General features: G+C 39.8%; 1 protein-coding gene across 1 annotated transcript; it reads left to right on the top strand.

The window, feature by feature from the left end:
* Window positions 1-1,777: 1,777 nt before the first annotated feature.
* Window positions 1,778-2,716, top strand: LOC140922460 (probable G-protein coupled receptor 45). Its single transcript, XM_073372443.1, has one exon. The coding sequence runs from the start codon at window positions 1,778-1,780 to the stop codon at window positions 2,714-2,716; it is 939 nt and encodes a 312-aa protein (XP_073228544.1).
* The last annotated feature ends 9,024 nt before the right edge of the window (window positions 2,717-11,740 follow it).

Here is an 11,740-nt window from a genome sequence, read left to right as displayed (position 1 = left end):
TGGGGATGGAACGCAACTAAATATACACCTACAGGGGAAAGGGGGAGAGTGTTAATAGATCTCAGTGTTTTTCCTAATATTTATCTTGCGCAACACAAATAGTAGTTGCGTGGGTTTTTTGCTAAAAATGTTTATTCGCTCATAAAGCCGAATACTGAGCTCAGTAGCAACTGATATGAAATTAATGCACGAGTCATAATTAGGGTTGTTTTCTATCTATTTGAAGTTTTAAGTTATAACTAATTAATAAACAAAGACATCATCTGCCTTGGACTTGGTTCATTATCAGTGTAATTATTAAGGAAAACAGGAAGAACTAATTAAGGATGAAGTTACCATGCGGTTAAATAATTAGTTCACAAAATGTAGATGCTGTGGTAAAATACTAATGTTAGTAATTTGTAAAGCTCAGACTTACGAGTAGTTACAGGGTTGTGAAATGGCAGTCAGTGGACAAATTTAATATACCCTGACTACTAGCCAAGGTTTCTTTCCCGTATGGTTTTTAGCATTTGCGAAGTTTTTCAGTTTTTGCCCCCCTCTAATAGACACGGAAATTAAAACCGTTGTTGCTTTCACTGATTATATCTTTTTACAGCCATCTGACTTCAAGTTGGTTGTTAAGAACGCATATATTTTAACGCTCGCCTGAGAAAATGATGATTGCTCAAGCTTGTAAACTTCGCAGCTTGTATTCTCTCATTAGTTATTAAAATTTTATGCCAAATGAATGCAAATAAATTGCTGAACGTCAAGCTTGCAATAGCCTGCGTAGCAAGCGTTTCTGCGCTAGTTCGTCGAGAAAGTTGGAACGAGAGCAAAAAAGAGGAATGAGGGGGAAGGAGGAGGGGAGAAAAGGAAACGCTTGCCCGTAAACCCCTCTACCGTTGGCAAATGGTTTGGTCGGAACAATTCGCTCCGCCGGCTATGAGATTAGCAGAGCGGCTGCTCTCCAGGCCATGGCGAAACGTTCTCTACAATACATGCCGCTAAATTTCCAATAAACAAAAAGAATCTTTTCATTTCAAAAAGTTGACAAATCGCCAGATTTGACAGATCTGATAAACCTTCGCACAAACACGATACAAATAAATATCAGTCCACAGCATTTTTAATCTGCGACAACAGACCAGATCAGACCAGATCTGCGACTAGGCGGTTCCAGGCTCCGAGATAGTCGGCTCCGCTGAATTGAGAAAGCGCAGCAACTTTTTGTGTACCTTTTTCTTTCGCGTCTTCCCCACTATCTGAGAGCCTGGAACAGGCTAATCTGCAACGCACGTACATACCTTGTTTGATTGATGTATTGATTGCTATTAAATCAACACTACCCGCACCGCGCCAATCAGAAGCTGCGTTCGTGGGCGAACGCAGTTTTTCAAAATCGTGGGTTTGCGGGCAAGCGTTTTCTTCTTTCCCCTCCTTCTCCCCCCTTTTTTGCTCCCATCCCAACTTTCTCGACGAACTCGCGCGGAAACGCTTGCGACGCAGGCCAAGCTTGCAATGAACAGGCAACATGTGAAGTCATTAAAACGTCGAGTCGAGTTAGTTTGACCTGAGCCTGGTCGATAGATCTAGGTTAGCTTTCTGAACGTAACTCCCCGGCACCGTCTGGCTCGACGAAGAATACTAAGAATTACCGCGTATCCAGCCTTACGTTATTAGTGATAAACACCGGCCCCCCGGCAGTGTGCGAATCATATAACTTTCCACCCAAATAAATTAAACGGTGAATAAATAAAGCCCACACTTGCCTCTCATTGCACCGCTGATAAATATGGCACAGACAAACTTTACTGACGATGAAAACCAGAAAACATTTAGAGAACTGAGCTGCTCGGCGGAATTTATCAGAAGTGTAGATGGCGTGCGCGTTTTCATTTCAGCTTTAAATATTTTTCTTTCCATTACTGCTTTTTTGGGGAACACTCTGATCCTAGTTGCCCTATACAAGGAAACTTCACTTCATCCGCCGTCCAAACTGTTGTATCGTAACCTAGCGATAACTGATCTTTGTGTTGGTATTATTGTGTGGCCTTTGGCTGGGGCTTACTGGACTTCTGTTGTCAATAAAAGATGGAATGTTTGCTATTACACAAGTTTGGCAGTAGGTTTCTTGGCTTCTACTTTGTGTGCAGTGTCTCTATTAACATCGACTGCAATAAGCGTGGACAGACTCCTCGCCTTGTTGTTGGGGCTCAGATACAGACAAGTTGTAACTTTGAGAAGAACATGTATAATCGCTTTTGGTTTCTGGTTTCTCTCCATCGTTGGTTCATCTACTTTATTTTGGAATTTTCATATACATTATCGGTGGCGATACATAGTTACAGCTCTGTGTCTAGTCACCACAATCTCCGCTTACACAAAAATTTCCTGCACTCTGCGTCATAATCAAATAAATGTTCAGAACCATGTTGCTCAAGTACAACCGACCCAAGCAATTCCATTGAACGTAGCTCGATACAGAAAGGCAGTGTACAGTGCACTGTGGGTTCAGTTAACATCGGTTGTTTGTTATTTGCCGTTTAACATCGTGGACGCTTTGACACCTCATAGAGGGATGTCTTTATCCCTTTACCTTGCACGGCATTTTACGGTTACTCTAGTGTTCTTAAACTCGTCATCAAACCCGTTGTTATACTGCTGGAAGATCAGAGAAGTGAGGCAAGCTGTTAAAGAAACATTAAGGCAAACATTCTTTTGTTCGTGTTAGTGTAGTATGCTTTTCCGCGCTGTATACTATTCATACGAAAATTGTCGTTGAACTAACTACAGACTGTAACTACATTTAATACTTTGTGAAGTATTTTGAAAGCTATTTTCAAAGTTTCGTTTGGTTCGAGGTAAGTCTTGATTTTGTCCACATAGGAGTTTTTCTGTTTTAAACTTTTGCTTTTTACTTGTACTTGAATTTTTGCTTACCTGGCGTCGACTGGCGGATACATAATGCCATTTTAGGAATATTCTTTGCTTTTTTTCTTGCCATTGTCAGCTGTTAGTTGTTCTTAGGTGGTCGTGTTTGTGATGTTAGTGCTGACCTTGCTTTGAAGTCGCGTTAAAGTTCGTGTTTCGTCCGGGCTACCAAAAGCATTGTTAATTGTGATAAAGAGGCGGTTGACAAAGGCTACGAACAGTCGATATTTCGCTTTCTATACGAGTTGTTTAGGGAAAGGGACTAGGAAAGAAAATTAAAAATACAACTGAATAACACGAATCTATGTGTCGTGAATTTTAATTTGCTTGCCAGGGCTTTAAACCATATATTAACATATAAAATAGCAGACAGGTGTTTATGTGTTAATAAAAAAAAGGCATGGGCTATAATCAAAATTAGTTGAGAAAAATATTGTTGCCATAAAGTGAGAATCCTTATGATATACCTAGGTACTATGATAGTTTTGGGGTACGCTCGATCGAAATTAGTGTCCTAATGGCTTTGTCATTTCACTTATCAAACAGACGCACAGAGAATTTTAAAAAGGTAAACAGTTTGACATGTTTGGACTGCTATTAAGACTTCCTTTAGCCTCGTTGCCTTTCTACAAGAAAATTAATTATCATTCGATGCAAGTTTTTCTTCCTTTTCATTGGCGGAGAGTCCACCACGTGACCTGAGGGAGCTCAAGCAACGACAACGGTTAAAAAGTGTATTTGCACTGCTTCAAACTTTATCGCGCTTATTCCATCTCGATCAGTTCATCTTGTTGTCATTAAACCGATTTCTTTTTTTTTTTGGTCGCACCGAGGATTTACAAATATTGTACTTAGAAAAAGTTAATATTAACGAGCATTGAACGTCTCAACCCCCTATGAGTTTCTGGTATCACTGTTTATAAACTACAGTTCAAGCGGCCACTCTCCCAGAGGTTTGGGGGAAAGGCAACATGAGTAATTTACTTTCACGGAAAAAAGTGATATCTTGAAATGTCTTTCTTTCCATTACTCCATTTCTGGGGAGCACTCTAATCCTAGTTGAGCTGTACAAGGGAACGTCACTTCATCCACCTTCCAAACTCCTGTATCGTAACCTAGCAATAACTGATCTCTGTGTTGGAATTACTGTAGAGCCTTTGACTGTGACTTAACTCACATCTGTTCTGAACGAACATTGTGGTGCAATGTGGGTGCAGGGAACATTGGTTGTTTGTTATCTGTCGTATGGTATATAGTAGTAACTTTGCAACCTCAGAAAGGGATGTCTTTATCCGTTTACTGTGCTTCGCAATTTAGGGCTACTTTAGTGTATTTGAACCAAGAGAGGATAAGGGGGACAGAGAAGGCATCCCCCATACACACCCTAATCCATAGGTAATTCGTCTCGAGTTATTTTTAACACCACAAATCTCTAGGGGGATTAGACAACAGCCAATCACATAGCGCGAATGTGTTGCGCGTGGATGACCCACGCTCAGAGCCACGCGCCCTACACGAATTGATGCAGAACAAAATGGCGAAAGACGCGGAGAGCGATATTGCTATTCGTCTTGTCGACGAAAACGACTACAGACAGATTTCTGCTAAAGCTGTGTCAGCGAAACGGAAATTAAAAAAAGAATCGCCCTTCCTCTCTTGTATAGAGCTAACAGTACAACAGGAAAATTCTGAACACACTAAATATTCTCTCAGGATCATTTATAATTTACAGTTTGAAGAGCGTAATTTCTGGTTTGATATTTATTCTTTTATTAGTCTTTTATTATTCAACAAAAATAACACTTGGCGTCCTACTTGCTTTATTGTACAAACGACCGGTTTCAATAGACCGGCGAAATTTCTCATTTTATTAAAGCACTGAGGTTACGACAACTTCGAGTTAAACTGATTTCATGGGTTGTCAAAGAGTCCAGCGATTCCCTTTTCCCAGGTGAGCGCCGACTCATTTCGCTTCAATATTCAGGAATTCTCTTGATCTCTTTACGCTTTCATTGCCTTTCGCCCGACACTGTTTTGCACGTCGTTTAGTCATGCGAAACCTCCACGAAACATCCACGTAGCGCGCGAGGTAACTTTATCCCGATTCTAATAATAACTCGAGACAAATTACCTATGGAATAGGGTGTGTATGGGGGATGCCTTCTCTGTCCCTTTTATGCTCTCTTGGTTTGAACTTATCATTAAACCCGTTGCTGTTTTGTTGGAAGATCAGAGAAGTGAGGCAAGCTGTTAAAGAAACATTAAGGCAACTTTTCTGGCCATCTAGTTAGTTTAGTACGCTTTTCAGCTGTAAATTCATGCTCAAAATAACCTAAGAACTTGAAACTAATAGTACATGTAATACACGTCAAGGGCCCAGTCCCCACCCTCCAGAACTGCTGATGCCGCTGCGGACCTTGGTCTTGTTATCAGTGCACCCAAAACAGAGCATGGCAATGGCTATGCCAGAGTCGGTTTTGAGCGCCTGTAACGTATGCCCCGTGACTCATTCCTTTAACATTATGTTTAGCAATTCCGAGCGACGTTACCAAAATTCAAATTTCAATGTAAAAAACCGACGTATCTGCGTCATCATAACGCCATTATCGAGACCAAGTAACAATTTTTGCGTTTTTACAGCTAAAAACGCAATTGTCCCCATGCCCCTACAAATCTTCTGAACGTCTTCGATGATGTTCGGACAACTTCGGATATGTTCTGGTTTCATTCCGAAGGGCTAGCTCTCCAGAGCTGAAGATGTCAGTTGTGACTCAAACAAAGTAGGAAGGAGATGAAAATTGCGGGTATGTGGGTAGGGTAACAAATCTGGGGATTTGTTAACTTAATGCCGGCCGAGCTTTAATTGCGAGTCAGTCAGTCGCATGAAACACCTACAGGGATGAATGGCAAAGCCGTTGATTATTACGTTCGAGGAAATATAAGAACTGTCAGGGGTCTACAACGTAACTAAGTACTGTACGCATCTACAGGGGAGAGGGAGAGGAAGCTAATGGATCTCAGTTCCGTGCTACAAAAATGATGCTTAGTTCCGTGGATTTTTCTAGAAATGTTACTTATTCGCTTAAAATCAAGAAACCGAAAATTGATCTCAGGGGTTAACATGTCTATTGATTAGACTCCCTGTCTTAAAAGTAGTGCGTGAGAACAACTGATCGATTCAAGATCAATAAACGTGTCATCATCCATCCTAATTAAGGCTGTGTTCTGTCTATTTTAAACTTTAAGTTATGACACAACCGTAAGACATCACCTGCTTTGCTTTTGGCTAACAGTGCAATAATTCAGGAAAACAGGAAGAACTAAGAATTAAGTCACCATGCGCTTTGATAATTAGCTTACACAATATAGATATGAGGAAAAACTGGTAATATTAATATGGAAACCACGTACTTGCCAGAATAACTTGCGAGCCTGAATGCAGTGCAGTGAAATGGCAGTCAGCGGACAAAGTTTTATATACCCTACTACTAGCCGAGGTTTCTTTCAATTTTCAAATTACTACAATGTAAGTTGTCACCCCAGGACAGGCAACATGAAAAGTCATTATTAAAAATCGTCCGTCCACTTCGTTCCACCTGAGCATGGGACAGGCTACCGTGACCATTATAGTTCGAAATTCTGTTGAACAATTAACAACAAAACTCGCCTGGGAAATTTGTGACAAGGGCTACTGTATAGGCATTGAATACACATTAACCGTATTAAATTTGTATTTTGCCCAAAACAAGGTGTAAAGAGAAACTCGAGCACGTACTAGAAGGCGTCCGTTTTAGTTTTACCCGTTTACCCACATGAAAACAAACTGACCCACACGACCACATAATATTTTGCAAAAAAAGTGCTAATACCATCGTACTATGTGAATATACCCGAAAAACGGACCTTAATTATGATAGGGGTACATATAACGTAAACGGCCAGGAACTAAAGTGAAGCCGGATCTTTGTGTAGATCAGGATCAGTAATGTAGAATAAAACCTTACAGCAAATGCAAGTTGACAGCTGAAAGATAGGGTAATTTAATAGCGCGATATTTTGGTTAGACACTCAACTAGGCTTCGTCCGGGTTTACGAAAAGCATCTGTAGTAAATTGTGAAATCTGACAAATAGGTTGAAAAAGGCTTCGAACAGTAGATATTTCGCTTTCTATATGTGTTTTTCGGAGGAAAGGAAAGAAAATTAAAAATACGAATAACAAGAATCTACGTGTTGTGAATTTTTATTTGCTGAGCTATAAATATGAATTAACATAAAGAGCAGTCAGGTGTTAAACTGAAAAAGACCTGAGCTATAATCAAAATTAGTCGAGAAAAATATTGTTGCCATAGTGAATATCTTTATTATATACCTAAGTACTATTGTTAGTTTTGGGGTTCATTCAATCGAAATGATCATGACTAGTCCTTGGTAATGGCTTCGTCTTTTTCGTCTCCGCCTATCTCAACAGTCGCAACAGAGCCGAAACTTAGAAACTAAACAGATTAACATCTTTGGACTGTTGTTACTGAAGACTTCCTTTCTACAAGGGAATTATATATTTTACTGCTGGTCTCTATGCGTGCGCCAGTCAAATCTGGCCACGCACTATTAGTAATATAACTCGATATAATTAATTTGTTAATGAAGCACATGTAGTACGCTCTTCTAGCTAGGAAAATGGTGATGGCTTAAGCTTATTAGCAGCTTGTGTTACTGGAATTTTTGCCACATCTTTGCAATTTTAATGGAGAATTGATTTCAAGGTTGAAATTTAACGAAAACATAGTTAGATCTAAAAAGTCATCAATTAAATTCTTCCTCGAGGTTTAACCTGGCTCATCATGGTTCGACTAATGTTAGTTTAAAAAACGACCATTTTTCAAAATCCTTTATCGCCGTCAGGAGTCTGGCCCCACTAAAAATACGCACTGTTCCCATATACTGACTCCAGCTTTTACGAACAAAACAGAATTTGTTTTTTTTTCTCTTTTTGTAGAACAAGATGATAAAAGTTAAATAGACACAAGAAGGATTAACAATGGTAAACATCGCATATCCAGCCCACTTAGGTCAACAGTTGATTTAAGAGATACAGAATATCGTTTCAGTTCCATCCAAAATAAAAAAGCGACATATATAACAAAGACTCACTAGCACCTCAATTCATCGCGGACAAAGATGGCACTGACAAATTGTACTGAAAATGAAAACCGCCTTGAAACTTTCAGAAAACCGTTCTGCTCGGCCGAATAGATCAGAGATGTAGATGGCGAGTTTATTTTTCTTTCAACTTTAAGTATTTTTCTGTCCATTACTGCATTTCTGGGGAACACTCTGATCCTCGTTGCTTTACACAAGGAAACGTCACTTCATCCACCTTCCAAACTCCTTTATCGTAACCTACCAATAACTGATCTCTGTGTTGTTATGATTGTGGATCATTTGGCTGTGACTTATTTGACCTCTGTTGTAAAGGAAAGATGGGATATTTGCTATCACGCAAATTGGGCGGCAAGTTTCTCAAGTTATACTTTGTGTGCAGTGTCTTTGCTAACATTGACTACAATAAGCGTTGACAGACTTCACGCCCTGTTGCTGGGGCTCAGATAGAGACAAGTTGTAACTTTGTGAAGAACATACATAACTGTAATAGTTGTTTGGTTTTTTTCTGCTGTCGGTGCATCTGCTTGGTTTGGGAATCCCCTAATAAATTCAGTGTCTCGATACATAGTTGGAGCTCTGTGTCTAGTCACCACAATCGTTGCTTACACAAAAATTTTCTTCTCTCTGCGAAATAATCGAAATCAGATTCATAACCATGTTGCTCAAGGACAACCGAGCCAAACAATTCCACTGAACAGAGATCGTTACCGAAAGGCAGTGTACGCAGCACTGTGGGTGCAAGGAACATTGGTTATTTGTTATCTTCCGTATGTTATAGCTGTAGTTTTGACGCCTCCAAGAGGGATGCATTTATCGATCTACCTTGCTCGGAGTTTTACGCTTAACATCATTCACTTGAACTCGTCATTAAAACCATTGCTGTACTGTTGGAAGATCAGAAAAGTAAGACAAGCTGTGAAAGAAACATTAAGGCACTTCTTTCGTTGATCGACTGTAGTCGTTTTCGATCTGCGCTTTCCAGTATTCATGCTATATCGAAACCGTTCTTCCAAGGAGAAATCTTCGTTGAACTTGAATGATTTTTAACTGTAATTTTTATTTTGGTATGGCAAGCTTTGCGGCCAACCATTCGCAGTAGGATATTCACTTAACAGGTGATGACAAAGTCGTTAAGGAACCGTCGAGTATATTTTCCGCCTTCTTCTCCACTCCAATCCTGGATCAGTCTGCCCTGATGCTTAAAGGGACTGTGACACGCTTTTGTGCATGTGCGGCGTCTTGATTTCTGGCGGTCTGGCGAACTTTTTTCAAGATTGGCTTTTGATGAAGAAATCTTCTTCCATCGGCCCTGAGAAGCCCGAGAAAGCTATTATATCAGCGTTCAAGGGTTATTTGGTCCATTTTGGAAGTTTTAAACGTATATTTTGTATGTTTGTGCAAGCATTGTCCAGAAAATTCGAAGTCACTGAGGAGAAGTGCACGAAGCCATACTCTTTGTTGTCAGTGTTCCTACAAGCGGATCAAATGGGCGTTTAATGTGGTCATTTGGGTTTCATTTGTGTCTATTAAGTTCTCCAGTCAACGATCTACCATTTCCGGATAGTTTTTAAACGTTAATTATGTAAAGAAAGTTGAAAGGGGTTTCCTCGATATAGACGTGGACTACTAATAGGACGCAGCGGCGAGTGAAGCTGATCTGCGACATGACAGTCCGATTGTCTCACGGCAACAATTTACTCTCTCGAGTGCCTGGAATCAGAAGGAGAAAACCCAGTAATCTTTTGTCGTACAGGAACCCGTGTGTGGTTTGAAGAAAGAATCCATCGAACATGAAACGTTTTAACAGGCATTCGATTTATGACTCCGATCCGTTGTTGTATACCAGAAATTACTGACAACAAACCACGCGATCTTTACGGATCGAGGTGGTTCACTTAGAATGTTCCTTGTATCTTTGCTGCATGAGCGTAAATGTTTAAGAATTGATCTTTTTAAAATAAATTGTTACCTGAATGTTCCGTTAATTCATGATCTGGTTTCGTTATGTGTTGAACTCGATAACGTTTGTTTTGCGAACACCCAACGGAACGACTCGGAAGGAATTTGTTTAGTTGCTGATAAGCAATTGAAATTTATGCCATACTGATGGGCTCCTGTTTATAAATTATGCTTAATTTTCCGTTGTTCTTTTAGAATAATCTTTATCCTTATACGTTATGTGGCTACAATTGCAACGGAAGCGTTTTATGATGAAGGGCAATTAAAAATTGCTTTCAAATTAACACTGCTACGATTTTCTGCTGGTATCCAGGCCATCGACTGAGCTACAGCCGGTTCCCATCGCGCTAGCCGACCGCATGGCTTATTTTATTATAGTGCGCATTTAGCAGGCATTTTAAGCAAAACCTCATGCGATACTGTATGTTTTAATCACAGGGTAAGGCGCTATTTGAAGGTATTTCTAGGGCAAACAGAGATATCAGTGAGGTTTGTGTACAAATTATTTTTGTTTGTGGATCGGAGACTGGTTTGCTAGCGTTGGTACGTAAAAATACATGTAGGTAAATGTTTGTTTCAAAACAGGACAGGGTTGTTAATCTTATTCTTATCGGCTGCAACGTATATCTGAGGAATACCAGAGAATAGATATGAATTATGGGGATATGTAAAATCGAACAAACACACCCGGAAGTCTCCCGCTTCGCGAACAATGAATTTTGAGTTATGTAAATTTCCGTGCGTGCATCTTACTCGCTTTCGATTGGTTTAAAAACAATCAGCTACTGTCACAGCTCACACATGCGTACTATCGTGACACAGTCCCTTTAGGCAGGAAGATCTTTTTACCCACCCTAGTGTCTCTTCCATTACATCACGTGACTTCAACCTGGACTTTTCCCCCCAACCAGTACATGTCTCATATATTGAAACTCTCCTGGATGATATCAAGTGCAATAAATCTTATGGACCTGATCGACAACATAATGCCCAAGATTCTTAAATTATCAGCGCCAGCCTTAGCAGTTCACCCAACAAAGTTACATAATCTCTGCATAAATACTTCCAGGGACACCCAACGTCAATTTTCAGAAAATGTCTGTTCGGAAGACGATTTGAGATCTAGAATTTTCGGAACATTGTTGTAAAATTTCAAGCTTGCCTGCCTCTCCTAGGATTTTCGAACATCTAAAAAATAGTATAATTGTCCATTTTCCAAGAATTTTTACACTAAAAAGGTCATCTAGAATTTTCGGGAGCCTTTTCTCTGGCTGAAATTTTCAAAAAGTTAAAGTTTGATCCCTATATTTTTCGGATTCCTAGAGTTTTAGCTACGAAATCCGAACAGATAAAATATTTTTAGGGGATAAAAATATGCCTTTATCTACCGTTTAAATACTAAGATACGTTTAACAATGCTATGTTTAAGTGGTTTTGAACTATATTCTCGTTGGGTGCCCCTGTTCTTTTACGTGGCCTGCGGAGTGGAAGCTTAGCCACGTGACACCCGTTTTTAAAAAAGATGATGGCACATCATTATCTAACTACAGACCTGTCAGTGTTCTCTCTATCAAACCCAAGATCTTAGAAAGAGTCAGTTTTGATCAGCTTTATGACGTTTTCCAACCTCCGTTTTCTTCAAATATGTTTAGATTTCTTGGTGGACATTCATACTGCACTGCTTTGGTCAAAATAGTCAAT

This window comes from Porites lutea, chromosome 13 (genome assembly GCF_958299795.1).
Source record: "Porites lutea chromosome 13, jaPorLute2.1, whole genome shotgun sequence".
Lineage (NCBI taxonomy): Eukaryota > Metazoa > Cnidaria > Anthozoa > Scleractinia > Poritidae > Porites > Porites lutea.
Note: the sequence above shows the minus strand (reverse complement) of the source record. Positions and strands in the feature narration are given on the sequence as shown.

Excerpts from the sequence above, each read along its gene's own strand:
- LOC140922460 (XM_073372443.1), top strand. The coding sequence starts at position 1,778 with ATGGCACAGACAAACTTTACTGACGATGAAAACCAGAAAACATTTAGA.